Genomic DNA, 21,817 nt, shown 5'->3' on the forward strand with positions numbered 1-21,817 from the left:
CAATAGGTCGTTAAAATTTGGCTCTCCTTATGATGTCATAAGGAGATCTTATTAATAATACTGCCCCGTAAATCTGAACTATCCAACCACAGCACTGCCATTTAGTGCAGAGAGAAAGAGAGAGAAAATAATTCACAGCACAATTGAGTTTTAATTACAACAAACCAACATCATTGTGATCAGTGTTTGCATTTCATCAGCTCATTTGCATGTTAAAGGACACACCCAAAATGGCACATTTTTGCCCACACCTACAAATGGGCAATTTTAACATGCTATAATAAATTATCTATATGGTATTTTGAGCTAAAACTTCACATATGTGCTTTGGGGACACCAAAGATTTATTTTAAATCTTAAAAAAGTCTTGTGACATAGCCCCTTTAACTTAAAGCTAATATACATTGACTTTAACCAAGTATGCCGACTATATCATTTAACACACACCAGTGTCATCAGTCTGGACCAACATTAGCCTAATTGTCCATCTTTAAGCTTAAAACGTGTGTGTGAACCTGAAATTAAATTGAATGAAAATAATTTGCTTTTGAAAAGCTCTTTGACCACTAACAGGCACTCAACGAAATTACCTCCCTCATCCATCAAACAAGTCCCATATTTCTCAAGCAAACCTCCTCCTCTCAAACTCTTGCTTTCTTAACCCTCGAAGTTGAATGATTGCAGCAGCAGAACGACAAAAACACATCTCCAGATGAAGACCTGAAGAAATAGGCCAGAGGTAATGACGGGAGCGTACAGCATCTGTGTAGCCCGTGTATGAGCTTCTATTTCTGGGTGGAGCTCAGCGTGAATCATCTTCTCAGTCCCATGGAGCTGTGATTTGGATTTGAAGCTCACCTGGGTGAGATGTTCTTCTTTATAACACCAAACCTTAACAGTTGAAAGTAGCCTAATTTGTGGTAGAATTTGGATTAATGTTACAGATTTTTCATGTATGTTACATTATGTTTATGCATTTGGCAGACGCTTTTATCCAAAGTGACTCAGGATAGGTTCATACTGCAGGCATAGTGGCCCAAATCAAACCTTTTTCCCAAATGTGACCCATATCAGATTTCTTATGACAGTCTGAAAAGCACAAATCCGATTGTTTTGGATACATATCTGATGTATTGCATTGACTCAATTTAAAAAAAAGATATGCTCATTTTCCAGCTCCACTAGAGTTAAACATTTGATTCTTCCATTTTGGAATCCATTCAGCTGATCTTCGGGTCTGGCTGTACCACTTTTAGCATAGCTTAGCACAATCCATAGAATCAGATTAGTCCATTAGTGTCACGTCTAAAAATAACCAGAGTTTCGATATTTTTTCTATTTAAAACTTGACTCTTACATTGTGTACGAAGACAGCTAGAAAATTAAAAGTTGCGAATTTCTAGGCAGATACGGCTAGGAACTAAACTCTCATTCTGGAGTAATAATCAAGGACTTTGCTGCCGTAACATGGCTGAAGGAGGCACAATGATATTACGTAGGGCCCGAAAATAGTCCCCTGCTATTGAAAGATACTAAGGGGACTATTATCGGCAGCTGCATAATATCATTGCGCCTCCTGCAGCCATGTTACGGCATGAGAGTTCAGTTCATAGTCATATCGGCCCAGAAAATCGCAAACTTTTAATTTTCTGTCGGTCTTAGTACACGATGTAGCTACAGAAGAGTCAAGTTTTAAATAGAAAAAATATCGAAACTCTGAGCATCACGCTAATGGACTAATCAGATTCTATGGATTGTGCTAAGCTATGCCAAAAGTGCTAGCGCCAGACCGGAGATCAGCTGAATGGATTCATAAACGGTAAAAATCAAATGTTTAACTCTAGGGGAGCTGGAAAATTGACATATTTTTTTAAAAAAGTGGAGTGTCCCTTTAATGGCCATGTGGCATTTCATCCAACTTTCACGTGTTTAAAACGCAACAGACATCACAATTCTGCACTAGAGGAGGTGGAAAGATGACGATACATCTTCTTCTGAACATGCGGGTCACTTCAGGGCCAGATACGGTTCACACATGAGACTGATGGCAGTTGCACTTAAATGACATTGTTAACAACAGTGCAAAAAAATCCTATTTAAGCAAAAAATCTGAATTGAGCATTAAGACCTGCAGTGTAAACTAAGCCTTAAAGTGCGTTACAAGGGATATATTTATTCAGCATCTGTTTTCCCTGGGTTCGAACCCATGACCTAATGCAATGTTCTACCACTGAGCTATACAGGAACACATTCATGGTGACAAATGAAGAAATGTATAGGAAACATGTATATGTAAAGGAAATATTGTGTAGACACCATTCCATGTGGATAAGGAATAACTGCTAGTTAGAACTAGTAGATACTTTAGGATTCCTAAAGTCTGTGCCCTAACCACCATAGACAGTAAGGGCGACACATCTCCTAACACTGATATTAGTGGCCAACCAAAATGAGATTTTCAATTGGTGATTTTATGAACTGTTACATCTGGTTCCCACCCCAAATACTGATTATGTGGTTACATCTTGCCTCAAGCAATAAACTTTGGTATGTGATAAAATTGGTCTGAGATCAGTATGAATGCGCATTCTGCATATCCCCCAGTCCTAGTGTCTTGCTTAGGATGAATGGAGTGGTAGTTGAAGAGACATTCTCTATCTTTTGTTCTCCAAAACTCTTTTTAATTCCACCCATCCAAAGTAATGCCCCCTGGACAGGCCTGGTGCTGATCTGTAGTTTGTCCACTCTCGCGGCGATCAACACTTTCTGAGGGAGCTTTTGACTTGCAAATGAATTCACAAAACGCTTTCGAATTAAGAATGTCAAGCGCTGGGATTGAATGGGGCGTTCAGGCCGGAGACAGCCAAATGTGTTGGCGCCAACACGCAAGACTCGTCTACGCGGATCACAGTGTTAGCCAAAGAAAACGTGGAGCGGGTTTTAAATTCAGAACATGCCCAGATTTAGTTTAGTTTAATTTCTTTGTATGCCACCCACATATGCTTGCTCAGTGATATCCAGTTTGAGCTGACATTCAAAATGGAGCCTTGAACCTCAACACAAACCCAAACAGATACTCCACTGTTCCCACCCCAAAATTTTGGATGGAAATCCAAAGCATTCTGAAGGAAAAACCATGAAAAAACATACTGTCAATGCTCAAAATGGATGATATCTGAACAAAAAATGCTAAAAAGTCGCGCGAACGTTCGCCTTCCCTGCTGAGAGCCCTCGGCGCCCTGCAGGTATTATCTCTTTTCTGTCTGCTAATCGCAGCTGACTAGCGACCGGGGCGCTTCTTAGATCTACGCTCTCTCCAAACCTGCGGTTGAACCATCCAGACTAGCACACATGCTAAATGCTAATCAGCTAGCTCCCTCAGACTGCACGGTTTGATTCTGAATGAGGGGAGCGCTGTGTTAATACAATTAGCTTAAATGCGTGACGTAAATTTCCAGCTGCATTTTCTGCTCGCTTTATTGGGGTCGAAAATCTTATTTTCCGTAGCAGCTGCAGGCCACGTAGCATAAATGCACTCTGTCAGACGGTAAGATCTACCTAGCAACAATGTTTGTGATGCCTAACATAAGAAGACACCATATGACTGGGCAGTAACCTGTCTGAGACGGCATATGAAAGATACACAGCGTGCTCGACGGTGCGAGCGGCAGTGACAAATTGAATTTCTCTGCGCTGCTTTGACGCTGGCTGCTTTTGTTCAGGTGGTGAGTTGATCATCTTTTATTGCATCAAGGGTGATGGCCGTTCAGTGCACCGTACGACCTCTGCCACATCATTCCAACACACGCACGCACACACACACACACATACATTCTCACACACGCTCTCCGAAAAAAAATGAGATCTTTGTCCCAAAGGTTCTCCAGACAATGGCTTGAAAATAAATCATATTGATGAGAAAGTTCAACAACCAGGAGCCATCTGTCCCCATGAAGGAGATGTGACTGAAGGGTTTCATCTTAGCTTTCCCCCCATATTCTTTCCCCCGAGTCAAACCCACTACAACCCGACCCCACCCCCACAACAACCCCACCCCCAATCCAACCCTTTAGCCTATATATGAGCCATTCGCTACATGCACCGAGTCCCATACATTACCCGCTAAACCTTCTAATCCCTTTCCACCATCACAGGATGAACCATCACAGAAAAAGCGCAGGATAAAGAGCATGCAGAAAAACAAGACTTGCCTTGCTGCAGAGAAACCTCCCAAAATCGTAATGCTAATCCTTTCTTTCAGGCGAGAAAACGCAGCAGCAACCTGTCTTCAGCTGCAACCCTGCTGTCTGCTACTGAGCAGAAAAACAAATGGAGAGACCGAGCAAGCCAAAGTGGGGGTGCGTGGGGGGGTGGGAGGGATGCAGGAAAGAGGAGGGAAGCGAGAGAGGGCAAGCAAAGGCTGGCTAACCACAGGGAAGCTTAAATAGACTGATAGATGAGGACGAGAACAGAGGGACCGAGAGGAAAACGCGAAAACATTGAGGGTGGGAGCGCCGTACCATTGGCATCTGTCGTGTTGACAGTGGTGGTGATGTGAAAATCTGAGCGCGAAATGAGGAAGGGATGAGAACGAACAAAGGGCACGGTCTTTGTTTTTCTGTTATTACATCACAGCATGACGATCTGTAGAGAATGTACATTAAAACACTTAGCATTCACAAGTTTTATGGTGGTGTTGAGAGAGAATGAGGAAAAACAGGGAACATCGATATGTTTTAACAAAAGATCAAGAATCTGGAATGGAGGTGTGCTTTGGATGCACAGTATTTCTCATAAGCTGTGTTCTTGCTTTATTACAGGCACCATATAATATATATGTTTAACGTATATGTGTGCAAATATAATAAATATAAATAAATAATTGCTAAGTTAATTGTAACGGTTAATAAATTCTACAAAGATCATTTACAACTAAGAAATAGAGTATGGTCAGTAAATCATTATTAAATAAGGGTGTTTAGGACCCATATGCGACCAGAAAACTGCCTGAAGAGGCTTATTTACTTACACTGCCTGACTGTAAATTATCTTGCTTATTGCACAACTACTTAACAAATAAATCACCATCATATATTGATTTTATTACTGTATGCGAGTCAAAAGAGACCACGGAGTGATAAAAAAAGAGACATAAAACTAAAGCATTTATTATACGCTGCAAGATGGTAAAATAAAAACATTTTGTAACAAAAACTATTTTAAAATAAGCAAATATTAGATGCATATCCCACAATTCCGCCACTGTGTTGATAATTGTATTAGTGACAAGCGGTCCTGTCTCGGGGTCACATGTCTTTGTCACTCTTTGCCAGCCGGTCATTACACCCCCAACACAAACTACACAACACGCATACACACACACACCCAGCCACCGGCCACCTGGAGAGGCAACTGGCTGGTCAGGCCATCAGTGAACAAAAGAGACAGCTGCACCCATCCAAACTTCTCATGCATTAGCACAGGCTGACCCTCACACGCATCAAAAACCCAGACTCGCTTACAAAACACTGATCGGTCTTGACTCATCCCTGTCATGTTCACCAACACCACGTCATGTAAAATTACCAGGTAATTGACAGTCAGATATCAACCGCTCCATTAAATTTCTTACATTCTTACATGGGTTTTTATGAAAATTTGGTCGCAACCGGCTGAAACGAATGTCTCGTAAACGTGTAAAAATGTTAGTTGCCATATATAGAAGAACTTTAATGGTTGTAGCTAACAAGTCACAGTTATGGTTTATTATACCTTTAAATATATAAATATATTTAAAAAATAAAAAATTTATGTATGTATGTATGTATATGTATATGTATATGTACAGTCTTGTTCAAAATAATAGCAGTACAATGTGACTAACCAGAATAATCAAGGTTTTTAGTATATTTTTTATTGCTACGTGGCAAACAAGTTACCAGTAGTTTCAGTAGATTCTCAGAAAACAAACAAGACCCAGCATTCATGATATGCACGCTCTTAAGGCTGTGCAATTGGGCAAGTAGTTGAATTAGTTGAAAGGGGTGTGTTCAAAAAAATAGCAGTGTCTACCTTTGACTGTACAAACTCAAAACTATTTTGTACAAACATTTTATTTTCTGGGATTTAGCAATCCTGTGAATCACTAAACTAATATTTAGTTGTATGACCACAGTTTTTTAAAACTGCTTGACATCTGTGTGGCATGGAGTCAACCAACTTGTGGCACCTCTCAGCTGTTATTCCACTCCATGATTCTTTAACAACATTCCACAATTCATTCACATTTCTTGGTTTTGCTTCAGAAACAGCATTTTTGATATCACCCCACAAGTTCTCAATTGGATTAAGGTCTGGAGATTGGGCTGGCCACTCCATAACATTAATTTTGTTGGTTTGGAACCAAGACTTTGCCCGTTTACTAGTGTGTTTTGGGCAGTGCCGGTCCTAGATGCTGGGGGGCCCTAAGCAAAGCTGTAACTGTAACATACATTTAGAATTTGGTGCCTGTTTGACAGAAAAAAGGGGTGTTTGTAGTCTCACTCCCTCAACAAAGACATTGCACTTCCTTCTTTCAATGATGCAAAATGATGATTTTTACATCATTGAAAGAAGGAAGTGCAACACTGAAATCTGTATTTCTCCTGTCTCAGCGGCAACGATGCATGACCATTCAAAAACATGACTGGGGTTCTAACTATAAAAAGCTTAATGCAAATGGGTGAAGTGTCCCTTTAAAGCTGTCCCAGAGGTTGACCCCAAATATTTTAAAAAGAGTGTCTGATTTTAAATATTGCAAATCTATGAGTTTGACACCCTATATCCATTTGTTGCACATGTCATTATGCACAATTGATCAAACTTTAAAGAAAGTTAAAAGAATCAACCTCCTTGAATAATTCTAGGCATAAGATGCCCCAAAAGACTCCATTAACAAGAAAAGGTACAACACACAGTACTGTATCAGCAACATGTCTTAGAAATTAGCCATAGAGATTTCCTATGCTGGTCAGCAGCTAAAACAATCATATAGTTAGGTTTTTTTGTGTAATCAAAATACATTATTTTATTAAACTATACAATGAGTTATATCCAGTGTTATCCAGTTAACATACTGTAATTAAACGAGTGACATATACTTTAATCCTTTACAAATTTTAAGTCTTCTATTAAGTTTTCTCGACGTGGGCACCATTCTTACCTCTCTCTCTCTCTCTCTCTCTCTCTCTCTCTCTCTCTCTCTCTCTCTCATGTCAAATTATCCTGCGCGAGAGCGCGTTCTTGAAGTTCAAAGGGAAAAGCGCGTGTTTTCGTGTCATTTGCATCGCCCCATTTTAGGACGCGTGTGGATGCGTCTTTGCATTGACTTTGTATGTATTTTGCACGTGCAAATCCTTCATCTTGTTCCCTTGCTTCACGTTTTTTCCCCTTTATTCTGCCCCAGACTCATAGCTTTGTTTTAAATCAATGGTGGGCATATAATATGCGCATCGTTACCAAATCACTCTTCTACGTCATGCACGCGGCCGTATCTAAATTTGAAGGCTGCAACCTCCGGATGTCGCATATGTGCGCTGCATATGTCATCAAGCCTGATTTATTTAAGTTAAATAAGCATTTCATTTGCAAGTCATAAGCATAATATAACAATTAACCATTAACTAAGAATAATAGTCAACATTATAATTGTTAATATTCTGAAATACGTTTTTATGACGCATATGCAGCCTACAAATGTGACCTCTGAAGGCTGCAGCCTTCGGATTGAGAAACTGCCTGCATGTTGTCCGAGTACATATCAGTGATTTAAGAAATCATTAAAGGGATAGTTCGGCCAAAAACGATATTAAACCCATGATTTACTCACCCCCAAGCTGTCCGAGTTGCATATGTCCATCGTTTTTCAGACAAACACATTTTCGGATATTTTAGAAAATATTTTATATCTTTCAGTTGATTTAATGTAATGTTACGGGGTCCAGCAACAGTCCACGACCTTCAAATCCAAAAAAAGTGCGTCCATCCTTCACAAATTAAATCCAAATGGCTCCAGGATGATAAACAAAGGTCTTCTGTGGGTAATCCGTGCGGTGTTGTTGTAGAAATATCCATATTTAAAATGTTATTAACGTTATAAACTACCTTCCGGTAGCGCCGCCATCTTAGACTCAGGAGAGAGTATTAGCGTAGTGTACGCACTTTTCTTAGTGACGTATGACAAATTCGGAGGGCGGGGGCACAGAGCAGCAGCAGAGAAACTCTGTACGCTGCGTAAGCTCTCATCCTGAATGCGCATCACTCTAAGATGGCGGCGCTACCGGAAGGTAGTTTATAACGTTAATAACATTTTAAATATGGATATTTCTACAACAACACCGCACGGATTACCCACAGAAGACCTTTGTTTATCATCCTGGAGCCGTTTGGATTTAATTTGTGAAGGATGGACGCACTTTTTTTGGACTTGAAGGTCGTGGACTATTGCTGGACCCCATAACATTACATTTAATCAACTGAAAGATATAAAATATTTTCTAAAATATCCGAAAATGTGTTTGTCTGAAAAACGATGGACATATGCAACTCGGACAGCTTGGGGGTGAGTAAATCATGGGTTTAATATCGTTTTTGGCCGAACTATCCCTTTAAGTATTTTTAAAAACCCTCATAAATTTGGAAGTTTGCAAATTATTTAAATTATAGCGTCTTGTTTTCATTAAACATAATAATAATTTTTCTTTGGTATAATGGTTTTAAATAATTCTGAGATCAAGGTGGCCCCCTAGTGGTCCGGGGCCCTATGCAAATTGCGTAATTTGCGTATAGGAAAGACCGGCACTGGTTTTGGGTCATTGTCTTGTTGAAACAACCATTTCAAGGGCATGTCCTCTTCAGCATAGGGCAACATGACCTCTTCAAGTATTTTAACATATGCAAACTGATCCATGATCCCTGGTATGCGATAAATAGGCCCAACACCATAGTAGGAGAAACATGCCCATATCATGATGCTTGCACCTCCATGCTTCACTGTCTTCACTGTGTACTGTGGCTTGAATTCAGAGTTTGGGGGTCGTCTCACAAACTGCCTGTGGCCCTTGGACCCAAAAAGAACAATTTTACTCTCATCAGTCCACAAAATGTTCCTCCATTTCTCTTTAGGCCAGTTGATGTGTTCTTTGGCAAATTGTAACCTCTTCTGCACATGCCTTTTTTTTAACAGAGGGACTTTGCGGGGGATTCTTGAAAATAGATTAGCTTCACACAGACGTCTTCTAACTGTCACAGTTCTTACAGGTAACTCCAGACTGTCTTTGATCATCCTGGAGGTGATCATTGGCTGAGCCTTTGCCATTCTGGTTATTCTTCTATCCATTTTGATGGTTGTCTTCCATTTTCTTCCACGTCTCTCTGGTTTTGCTCCCCATTTTAAGGCATTGGAGATCATTTTAGCTGAACAGCCTATCATTTTTTGCACCTCTTTATAGGTTTTCCCCTCTCCAATCAACTTTTTAATCAAAGTACGCTGTTCTTCTGAACAATGTCTTAAACGACCCATTTTCCTCAGCTTTTGAAATGCATGTTCAACAAGTGTTGGCTTCATCCTTAAATAGGGGCCACCTGATTCACACCTGTTTCTTCACAAAATTGTGATTGACCTCAGTGATTGAATGCCACACTGCTATTTTTTTGAACACACCCCTTTCAACTAATTCAACTACTTGCCCAATTGCACAGCCTTAAGAGCGTGCATATCATGAATGCTGGGTCTTGTTTGTTTTCTGAGAATCTACTGAACCTACTGGTAACTTGTTTGCCACGTAGCAATAAAAAATATACTAAAAACCTTGATTATTCTGGTTAGTCACATTGTACTGCTATTATTTTGAACAAGACTGTATATGTATATAGTTTACAGGGAATTCTTTGAGTCTTTTGCACAAGGGCACAATGTTGATGGCTCATGGCCCACACAAAATCTCTTTCCAGCACTTTATTTGCTATTTGCAAAATTGAATACAGCATGGTAAAATCTTATTGGTGGCTGAAATTAACCATATTCATATGTAGGTTTGAAACCTTGACTGTTTAAAACCTTGGTATACCTTGAAACCGGTAACCGGCCCATGCCTATTCATATGGTCTAATATAAAATAGCTGCCCAAAATCTGTTTGAGGCACTCATACCTTACATGGGTTTTGAGACAAAACTGACCCCAGATCAGCAAGAACTGTTTTATTTGAAGTCTGACACTGACTCGAGAGCATCTGGACATGTCCCTCTTTTTAGAGCTGTTCCAGTTTTACATTGATGGCCTCTTTTGCTTTTTCACATGTAATTAGCCATCTGTGTGCTAATGTACTCATATAAAATAATACAAGTCTCTTTTACACATTACAAACAAACCTTCTCATGTGAAAACAAACTATAATATTAATGACTCATCCTGCACTACACAGATTTTGATCCAATCAGATGCTCTCTAAAACTTACAACTTTATCCCTATTATACCACTCATAACTGAGGAACAAGAAACATGTCTACGATTGGAAAAGCCCAAACAAAATATCTGATTTAAACAAGTCTAATGCCGTGCTTGTTTAATACAATAATTATTGCCCTTTGAATGAAAGTAGACTTTGTAAAGGCACGGCTGTGTTTTATTGTTCATTAAAAAAAAGTGATGGGAGTTGAGGCGAGGATGGAGTCCACTGTTCCAATCAGACCTGCCATCCCATCTGTCCATCCAGCTGTCTCCTGTCTATCAATCACTCTCACTCTCTCTCTCTCACACAAACTCACTGCCACTCACTTTCTGTCACATCAGCTAATGGATCAGTGTGTTTAATCTGAGACGCTCAACAGAGCAGAGCTCTATTAGGAGGAAAGCACACAACTCAAAAATCAAAATGGAAGCTGAGCAGTGATTACATTTCAACTAGATTGCTTTGAAAAACTGATGCTACAAATTTGTTAACCTGTCTGTGAAATTCAGGCTGAAGTTTCATAATTTAATAATGAGATTAACAGTATCAAAGTTAGATTTTATGCACTGATTTCACTTTAATTTCAATCTTTGACATGACCTTACTCAGTCAATATTAAAGATATCAAGGTTATATATCCACAGAATGCCATTTACGTTATGTAGGATGATACAGTAAATCACAAAACCTATTCTAGCTGGATTTTTACAGGCAAGGTCACATATTATGATTTCATCCTCAAACAGAAAATCATGAGAGGACTGTGTAAACTGTACTCCTACAAAATTTAGATGTCTAAAGCCTGGAGTATAGTCTGTTTGGTGGCATGCACGTGAATGTACGTGCACAGTTAAATGCACAGCCTTGAAAAGCATAGTTTATTTGACTTGTACCTGTACACAGACGTTCAACACATGCACACTGCGACAAAATGCAATGCATTTCCTAGGCTACATACTACGTACACGCATGTTCAACCTATGCATACTACACTGAAAAAACGAACTTTTTGGTGTAGTAATATTTATTAGATTAACTCTAATAATTTCTACATAATAATATTAACATTTATTGAGAACTAGATTTTCCTAAGTAAAATGATGATACATACACAATTAATTCATGTAAAAAATGAACTGTGTGGGAATAGTAAGTCGTATTAGATATTTTCTTGTATTATTTAACTGTTTTATAGTTACTGCACATAAACTTTAGCAGATTCAAGTAAAAAAATCTTAGTTCATTTAACTTAAAAATATTAAATCCATTAAATTAAAAAATCTAAGTAAAATTTACTTAAATTTATTTGCACATGTTGTAAGGAATACCCACAATTCTTTGCGCTTGAATATTTTTATTTTTAAAGCTTTATCACAGAATAAGAACTAAGAACTTTAACTACTTAAATAATTGTTAGCAAAATGTCATAAAGGTTTAAGCTCTTATATTATTGATGTTGTTTTGTTGTAAATAATAATTTTGTGAAGTCACCGTTCAGGTGTTCAGTGTTTCTTTACATGAACCCTGTTCAGAACATTATATTGTAATTCTCTCCACAGTGCTGATTATGCATGTAAGAAATGCAGTTTGTGTGCATTTCTGTTCAGAATCAAGTTTATTCAATGAGTGACTTGTTGTCAGTCATGAATTTTGTGTTATAATGCCATTTATAACACTAAAAATAACTAGGTCCATAGAAATATGTTAAAGAAAATAACAAACAGTAAATACGATTTATTTAATATTTTTATGACAGCAATGCTTCAATTTTCAAAAAAAACTTAATAGACTTACCTAAACGATTAAAATAAATCTAACTTCTAAATAAAATAATTAAGTAACATTTAATAAATTATTTAACATATGTTTTATCATGCATTATTAAGTAAATTGATTTTAGTAGGTAAATTTTACTTAAAAAAAGTTCGTGCAAATTGTTACGAGGATTTTTTTGTATGTAAACGGGGTTTAAAAAAATCAGATTTCTTTTCTGATGACAAAAATTGAACCCTTGCGTACGCTTAAAAGAGAAACACCACGTTTTTCAATAGTTTACTATGTTCTTCCCTCAACTAAGACAAATTAATAACTATCTTTTTTCAATGTGTACACTTAATCTTTTACATCACGTTGTGGATGTGTTAGCATTTAGCCTAACCCCATTCATTCCTTAGGATCCAAACAGGGATGTATTTAGAAGCCAACAAACACTTCCATGTTTTCCCTATTTAAAGAATGTTAGTTACACGAGTAAGTATGGTGGCACAAAATAATACGTGGCAATTATTTAAGCGGATAAAAATTGAGAACTATATTGTATAGCGGAAGAGCACTTAGTTTGCAGCACTTCAACCTCGGCGCAGTAACATAATCAATCAAGTGTTTTGTGGCCTCTAAATTCATCCCTATTTGGATCCTAAGGAATGAATGGGGCCAGGCTAAATGCTAACACATTCATGATGTAAAGATTAAGTGCATGCATTGAAAAAAGATAGTTATGTATTAATTCATCTAAGTTGAGGTAAGAACATAGTAAAATATTGAAAAACGGTGTTGTTTTCCTTTAAAAAGTGGACCATGCATGCCTTAAAGTTACCATGAAACGGAAGTGGCGAATGCCTTATTTTCCTCGTGGTGACGTTTATTCAAGTGAAACGGCTTCTGAAATGAAATAAGGCAGGGCTAGATTTGAATTTGTTTATTGAGATTTGATTGGATCGCTTGAAGTTGAGTTGTGTTGCTAATTGCTAATCGCTATCTTCACCTGGATCATGCCCACCGGGCATAGCATATGACCGGAAGTAAAGAGAGATCGTTTGAAGAGGGGAGGAGATTTGTTTTTTTTTATTAAAGATTATGAGGGCACATGAATTTAAAAAAAAATAATGAAGCACATATATGTCATTTGTAAAAAAAAAAATACCACAATATTCCAAAACTAATTAGCTTTTCATTTCATTGCAACTTTAAGACTTATAAGAGTCCTCATGTTGGGAACATGCCTATAATGAATTGTGTAAAGAATGAAATGTATGAATACAACAAACACAAACATTTTACAGATTTTTCTAACAAGATAAAATATCCATCTAAACTTCTAGAGACTAAAACATTTAGTTATTGATACAACACCATTTATCCCTCACAGCATTAGGAAAATTACATCTTTTCTATCTGAACATCCTACGTAAGTCCTACTCCAGGTTCTTGTCTTGTCCAGACTGGACTATTGCAATGCGCTACTGGCTGGACTCCCATCCTGCACAACCAAACCTCTACAAATGATCCAGAATGCAAAAAAGGCATCTGCCCAATGACTAAATGTAAATGAATACTACAGTCTGTACAAACTGTACAATCAGTGTAGCCACAACTTTTCTGCAAACACAGCTTTCGCATATCAAATTTAAAAAAAGTGCAGAGAAAAATACAGCAAAGTACAGTAAAGAATAAACTGGAGACTGGAGTGCTGTTGAGTTTTAAGAAATAAATCTGATACTCACAAGGCACAGCATGGCGGTAGAGGTTGTCTCGTATGGTTTGCTGAAGCTCATGGTCGGCGGATGATTTCTGAAACCTCTGGCTCAGGTAGTGCTTCAGGTCTTTATTGAGTTTATTTCCTGCAAAAGAAACAAAAACACCTTTAAAACGATGCAGAATTATAAAAAAAAAATTAAGTTATCGCTGTAGTGCATGTTGCTGGCGGTCTTAACCCTTGTGAGATACTGCACATGCAATAACGAATAAGAGTCGAATTCAGTGATATGACACATATGAGACCTGCAGTGCACGGAAAGGAAGTGGACCAAACAGCTTAACTCTGACAAACAGTGCCTGAATGAAAAATATTAGTGTCTAATAATGCAAACTCAAGTGTTATTGTTTTTAATGGAGAAATTTGATAGGAAAGACCATAACTATGCAGACCATCTAAGATTAGCACAGCCCAAAGGTGCGTCCTCTTTCTGTCTCGTAACAAGCCAACGGATAAACAAATAACTACAAACATATTAATTGATGAGCATAGGCGTGAAACGTAATCCATGAGCCATTAGGACCAGCTTTTAGCACGTAGTGGCACACCTAGATTCACACTCGTGGGGATACCTGGCTGCCACCTCAACGCAGAGTAAGCAGCAATAGAGTGGGCCATGTGAAACATTTCCCACCCTCAGCTCCACCATCTGTTCAGAAGACACAGATCGCTTACCCAGCACCATTTCAAAGAGATGCCAATAGCCAAAAGCTGTTTATGTGTTAATGTGGTTCCGCTGGGTGCCCACGCCAATGCCAGATAAGTCACAGACATTGGCCTTCCCACAAACCCTCCGCTTCTCACATATATAAGCAACTCGCCCAGGGACTTCACTTAACCAGATTAATAGCATTGTGGCATTCTGAAGAATTTGCTTTTAATGACGAGTCGCTCTGTATCTATTTCGCTTGCTTTAGCCTTGCATACTTAACAAAGAACTTAATTTTTTATATCATAAAAGGAAATGCAACCAAAGGTGTCAGCATACTTGGTCGCCATCTGCCTTGTCTAAGACTCCGCCCCCAAACGTATAATGTTTTGGCCTTCAAGCGCAATTTATTGTTCCGCGTAGGACCTACGCCATAGGCTATGTGTAGCTCTGTGTAACCTGATGCGCACCTCAGCTAAGTTGTGACAATGCGTCCATTCTACACGGACCGCAAGTGCTGTTATTGGTCCTCTAGAACCCCTCCTGTCAGGTCAAAAAAATTCACATTTTCTCATACGAATTTCTGCTTATGACGTTAAAAACAAAGATGGGTCAAGTTGAGGAGTGATATTTAACTCAATAGTCGCAGTCCACTTCCATCACAGCTGGTCTTCTCAAATAACACTCACAACAAGCTGCTGCTTCTTCTTTGGTGGGTTTACTGCCCAAGCTGCTTCTTCTCCAGCTGTTGCACAGCTACTATGGGTTACATACATAGCTGCTACCTACTAGCGGTCTGCATTTGTGTAGTCCTACGTCGACGAGATGCTTTAGTGACGAAATGATTCGTAGACGTGGTCCACTTTGGAGCCCTTTTGGCGCTTTTCCATTGCATAGTACCCCATGGGTTGGGACAGCTCACTTTGCTTTTTTCCAGTGGGTGCAGTACGTAGTACCCAATACTTTTTTAGTACCACCTCTGTTGGGGTTCCAAAACAAGCTGAGGTGATACTAAAATGTGACGTGAAAACACTTTAGATCACTGATTGGTCTCAGAGAATCGTCACTACCAGCGTCATCGCTATAATGCAAGATTAGATTTACCTTTGTGCATGAGCTGTCTCAACCAAACCTGTTGTGAACTGTGCTTTAGTGTAAGTTCCCTTTGAGCGGTGAAAAACATCCACAGGTTGAGAATCAATAGCACAATACCAGTTTTTTCCGAGCTTGCGGTTTGTGCCGGCACATTTGCGACATGAACATCCGCATGCACGGTATTTTTGCAACTTATATTGAGGCTCAGCGGAGCGCCTGGAATTTTCTGGTTTTCCTGAAGACCTCGATTACCTTGCTCTGGTGTGTTTGATCGGAGTTGGAGTTAAACTTTGCAGAAAAGTACATTTCGAGGGCCAGAGCTAGTTGAGAACCTCTGCTAAACCATTATCTAATGTGATATCTAATGTGGTTCCTCCTTTGGCGTTTTATGGGATTAGGGGATTACCTTTGCACAGCACACTGACTAAGATAAGTGTGGACTGGCAGAGTCTGATATTACATTAGTACTTCTGCAGTGAACTCTGGCTAAGATATATAAAGACAAATAGAACAAAAATTCATTATCGTCTAAATTAACCAATCAAAGGGGAGTACTTATTAGATCAAAAACTATATATAGTACTCTTTAAAGCATGTTTGCAAATGTTTAAGACATGTAATATTGTGTTCCACCACTCAAAAGCCAGTTTGTTTCATTATAGGCCAATTCACACAAACAGTCAGTATAGTTGCACAGAATGCAACATGCATTTAAATGGGCCATGGCATGAAAATCTGCCTTTTCCATGTTTAAGTGCCATAATTGGGTTCCCAGTGCTTCTATCAACCTAGAAAATGTGAAAAAGATCAACCCAGTAACTTAGTTTTTGGTAACCATTCTCTGCAAGCACGTGAAAAATTTGGTCATTGAAATTTGGCTCTCCTTATGATGTCATAAGGAGATCTTATTACAATTATACCGCCCTTAAATCTGCACTACCCAACTATGCCACAGCCATTTAGTCAAAGAGAGAGAGAGAGAGAGAGAGAGAGAGAGAGAGAGAGAGAGAGAGAGACAGAATAATTCTCAGCACAATTGAGAAACAAACCACCATCATTGTGATCAGTGTTTGAATTTTATCAGCTCATCTGCATTTTAAAGGACACACCCAAAACGGCACATTTTTGCTCACACCTACAAAATGTCTATTTTAACATGTTATAATAAATTATCTATATGGTATTTTGAGCTAAAACTTCACATGAGTATTCTGGGGACACCAAAGATTTATCTTACATCTAATAAAGTCTTTAACATAGTTTGTGCTGCCACCCCCATGTAAAGCAGGTGGCACAATTACTGAAGCTACAGAACAAGAACCGACTCTTACCAGATTTAAGCTAGAAGGTCAGAAACAAGCCTCTCTTTTAATTGATCCTCTGGAGGATCGTTTCTTAATCTAGCCAAATCCAAGTCTAAAAATAATTGTCAATGAAAAACCCATTAGACTTTTCAGTACTAAAACGGGAATATATGCAAGTGGGAAACATCTTCCTGTGGAGTTGGTACGTGCGGCATGGCGTTTGCGTTCGAACTGCGGCACACCACTGTGAATTAATCCCCGCAACAGGTTGCAAGTCATTACTTAAACCTACCCCAGCCAGACTCGAGCTCAGACTACACGTCCATCCCCCATCAATCATCACAAACTCACTTTACTCCTAATCCACAGAGACTCAACATCAACAAAGAACCAGACGAGATTTGAGCTCCTGGCCTGCAGAGATGCAATGATATAGATACGTGCGTGAAGATGGGTGATAAAATTAAAGACTGACTTATCTATAAAATAATTAGGTTGTACAATAGCACTACCACCACATTACCTTCATTGCAAATAATGCGAAGGACGTAGCATGAGAAACTGCAAGATATGCTCTGAGCTGGTGTGTCAACAGCAAGGTAAAATGACTTGAATTGCCACTGTGAATTTTCTTGAGCACTGGCCACCAATGTATTTGGTTCTCCATGTCTATTATCTAGAATATTGCATTCTTGACTTACTGTATTATTATTCAGTCTGGTGAATACAGAAGGGCTCAAAAGGGAATAATTTTAGTCAGCAGAGTGTATGCCAGTGAATGTTTCGGGTATCTTTTTACACAGACCCACACACTTTTTCACGCAATGCATAGATTACACATGATATAATCTTATTACGTGCATTATGGAAATGGGTTTAGTGCACTAAAGAATGGGTCTAAAAAGCACCTTTTCAAGGAAGCAAGTGTTTATCTTTTTCAAACACGATTACAAAATACTCTGAAAGTGGGAGAGAAGCATATCTTAGACCAATACCGACTATTATATTTTATTCTAGGGCTGGGCGATATTGACCTAAATACATATCTTGGTAATTTTGGGAAACGTGGCGGTATACGATAACTATCCCGGTATATTCTAGAGCCTTTTTTTGCATTTATACAAACGTAGGTGCACGGTCGAACACAAAGCCTTGCTAAACTACATGCCATTTGAGAATGACATTTGAGTCCACTATATGGTCAAAATACGTGAGATAAAAAAACTATATGGCGTAGTTTGTTTTTACAAAGCGTGGCCATAATGCTGTGTGACGATGAGCTGCTAGAGGTACTGACTTCTGAGTATTATCTTATTACCCGTCAGTGATGCGCGGGTCAATGTATAAACAACCCGCACCCGACTGACATTTTCAACTAACTCACCCGCAACTCGGACTGCAAAAAACTAAAAAATAAATAGTTTACCTGACCCGGTCCCTGGCACGCATTTTTTAAAAGTAGTAATTGTTTAAAATAGTAAACTTGCATTTTTATTTCAAACGACCCGACCGACCGTGACCTGAATATCATTAAAAATATTTTTGGATGGCTCGTAACCGCGGGTAACCGCGGGTGACTGCAGGGACCCTCTCATTTCGGATCAACACGCGCATCACTGTTACCGTCATGCCATATTTTAGCCACAAGTTGGCTAATACATATGAATTAGTACAACGTGAATCATGCAAAAACATATGATAATCATAAAATAAAAAACATGCAAATTGTAAAAAAAAAAAAAAAAGAGTACAAATATGGTTGTACAAATTTAAGGGGGGGTGCATGATCTCTGAAAGCCAATGTTGACATTTTAAATCACCTAAACAAACACGCCCCTACCTCAATAGAATCTGGACCTTCTTCTGATAGACCCGCCCCACACATACACAACCCAGGCAACGATGACCGTTAATAGACACGCCCGTTACTGCTGATTGGCTACAAGTGTGTTTTGGTACTTGGCCTGACTCGCTTTTCCAAAGTGTTTTTCAAAAATCATGCACCTCGCCTTTAATATGAATTAGCCACCTGGTAAAATACGTAAGAATTGCCATAACACAGCATTGGATATTTCAGTTCTGTTCATCTAGTATTTCTACTCTTCCGAAAACAGGCAGAATGAGAAGTGATAAATGTATGCGTTTATTCCTGTGTAAAGGGAGTATGGGGGACACCATTTGGTGCCCGAGCCCTGAATCCCTCCTAAAATAGATAATAAGAGAACAAACCGCAATTGGCAGATATACTGATGGGTTTCCAACGGCAAGGATGGCCAAAACAGACTGGATTAACATTTGCGTGTATCTGCATTAACGCATATGTGCAAGACGAATTTTGGAAACCTAAACTGCCAGGATGCATTTCCAATTACCTGCTGGATCTCATCAGGAGAAACTTAAGCACTGTGTTTAGAAGAGATTACTGGATCAGAAAAACCATTCTGCGTTTTTGAACACAGACCTGGTACCACTCAGACACATCACTGCCAGTCGACGCCTGCCATAAGCTCTTGGAAAAAATGAAATCCAGTAACTGAAAAGCGGCTTGTTTTACTTGCCTGGCTTTGGAGACGGAAAAATGAAAGAAGTGTCAGATTTGCACATTTTTATGGAGTCAAACTACATTCTGAACATTTTCCTCTGCCTGTGCGTGAAAGCGTGCAATATAACTTTGTTCAAAGAAGCTCTTAGGAAAAAATAAAACCGTGATTGACAGTTGAGTAAATAGAGTGTGAAAATGTACTCGCACGCTCACACAGTCAACCAGTGGCGTGCATTGGACCTCTGAAATAAGAAGGCAAAGCATATTCTCTCAGTCCAGTGTAAATTTATGTTTCCAAGTTAAAAGGGGAAATTTATCTAAAATGTCTTACATGAGCATTCAAGTTACATATTTTATCACTATAAATGTAACCCCTGGGATTGAACCCATGACCTTTAAGTTGCTAAAATAATTCTCTAAGTGAGTTAAAGGGACACTTTGGAATGCCAAATTGGAATTTCTTTATAGCATTAATAAGCAATTAATACCATAATGTGGCGTGCAGACATGTATAAATTATCATATTAGTAATTAATTACAATATATATGTATGTGGCAGACACTTACAGTAAATGCATTATTTTTTTCAGTTTGTGTGTTCTAGTGGCGGCCGATGACTTCTTTTTTCGAGGGCGCACAATGCATGTTCGTCACAACATGTATGTAGCCCGTTATGTGTGTGGTTCGTAATTTCAACATATGTGTTCTGCGTGTTGAGTGATCCTATGTGCATCACGTGTCTTGTCAAAATGCCTGCTGCAGACGCATCTAAAGGGTTTATGAAAGAAGAGATGCTCGCGCTTGCCAGATACTCGCATAATCTCATGCGTAATCAGACTTACTGTTAAGTGAGTGTCTTCCGTGTATTTTGTGAACGTGAGCGTCTCTTTTATCATAAACGGTTTTGACGTGTGTGGAGCAGGCACTTATTTTGACAAAACACGTGATGCACATGGTTCACATGACTCAACAAACACATATTTTGAAAACCCAAGCAACACACGACCCTCCGAACACGTATTTTGAATTTCCGCCCTTCGGAAGAGCAGTCACAAGCCGCCACTTGTGTGTTCCCTGAATCGAACCCATGACCTTTTGCGCTGCTAATGCACACCTCTGCAACTAAGCAACATGTAAATTTTTAAACATGTAAATATTCATCACTGTGCAACACAATGCGAGCTCAAAGGACAAAAAAGCTTCCTCCTCTATTCACTTTTTATTGTTGAACAATGTTACTTTAAAAAGATGAGTGGTTGGATATACAATTTCCTGTCAACCTATCAAAATCTACTTTACGTGACCCTGTCTCTCTTTCGCACTAGACACAAACGTCGTAAATCAAACAGAATTGCTCAAATCAGAAGTGCTCACATTTGGCCCGGTCATAATTAAGCATCATTTAAAAGGATGCTCTCAGCTGCCCTCTGGACACAGCGCTACAGCTGTCAGTGTCATCTAATGAGAGCAGATCTTATTACACAAACCCCACATGATCGGCCAAGACATCACCCTAATCCACCCTCATTTAAATTGAAGGAATTTTATGATCATTTCAAATGCTACTGTCATGTTAACAATTGGAGTAAATTGTTAAATATGTAGTCTCCCAGAACAAAAACTCCACTGTAATGATGTGTTGGTAAATACAGTGGGACACTATTACCAAGACAGCTCGTTTCTGCTCGGTAGATTCATGCGTGGAATAAAAGCAGGTACGAGGACTGTAAACAAGTGCCTATCTGTTTGTTATTCTGCTCTCGTTTCTTTCCCAGCTCCACACTGCCCTCTGTGTTTCACTCCATTACGCCTGGCCTGCATCACACTGGGTCCTGTCGCCATGGCAACGCTGGCCAGAGCAGCACCCATCCAGTCTTGACGTTTAAGTGTGCTGCCCCCTCCTGGTACTTAACAGTAACAAGCTCATACGAAAGACACAGGAACAATGAATCTTTGGTAAGCATTACTAGTTATTTATGGCTGTTGCATTTGATAATGCACCATGAATGAAATTTAATTATTTACATAGCTAACATAAACATTAGACACTGATTGGTGTAGTTCGTAATTTAATAGGGTTGCTTAAAGAAGAGCATATGAAGTGCGTCTGATAGGTTTTAAATTAGCATTTTTATCATTTAGCATGGATTCTGTCAAATATTTAATAAATGTATACATGCCAAAAGTATTTAGTTAATATCAT

General features: G+C 38.9%; 1 protein-coding gene across 6 annotated transcripts in view; it reads right to left on the bottom strand.

Moving 5' to 3' along the window:
• magi1b (membrane associated guanylate kinase, WW and PDZ domain containing 1b) overlaps nucleotides 1–21,817 on the bottom strand; it is a 155,521-nt gene that overhangs the window by 74,170 nt on the left and 59,534 nt on the right. For all 6 annotated transcript variants that reach the window (XM_065241473.2, XM_065241471.2, XM_065241472.2 and 3 more), the window contains exon 2: nucleotides 13,993–14,109. In XM_065241473.2, the coding sequence (XP_065097545.1) occupies nucleotides 13,993–14,109 (117 nt within the window). The remainder of the gene's footprint in view (nucleotides 1–13,992; nucleotides 14,110–21,817) is intronic.

The sequence above is a fragment of the Paramisgurnus dabryanus genome, chromosome 14 (assembly GCF_030506205.2).
Source record: "Paramisgurnus dabryanus chromosome 14, PD_genome_1.1, whole genome shotgun sequence".
Lineage (NCBI taxonomy): Eukaryota > Metazoa > Chordata > Actinopteri > Cypriniformes > Cobitidae > Paramisgurnus > Paramisgurnus dabryanus.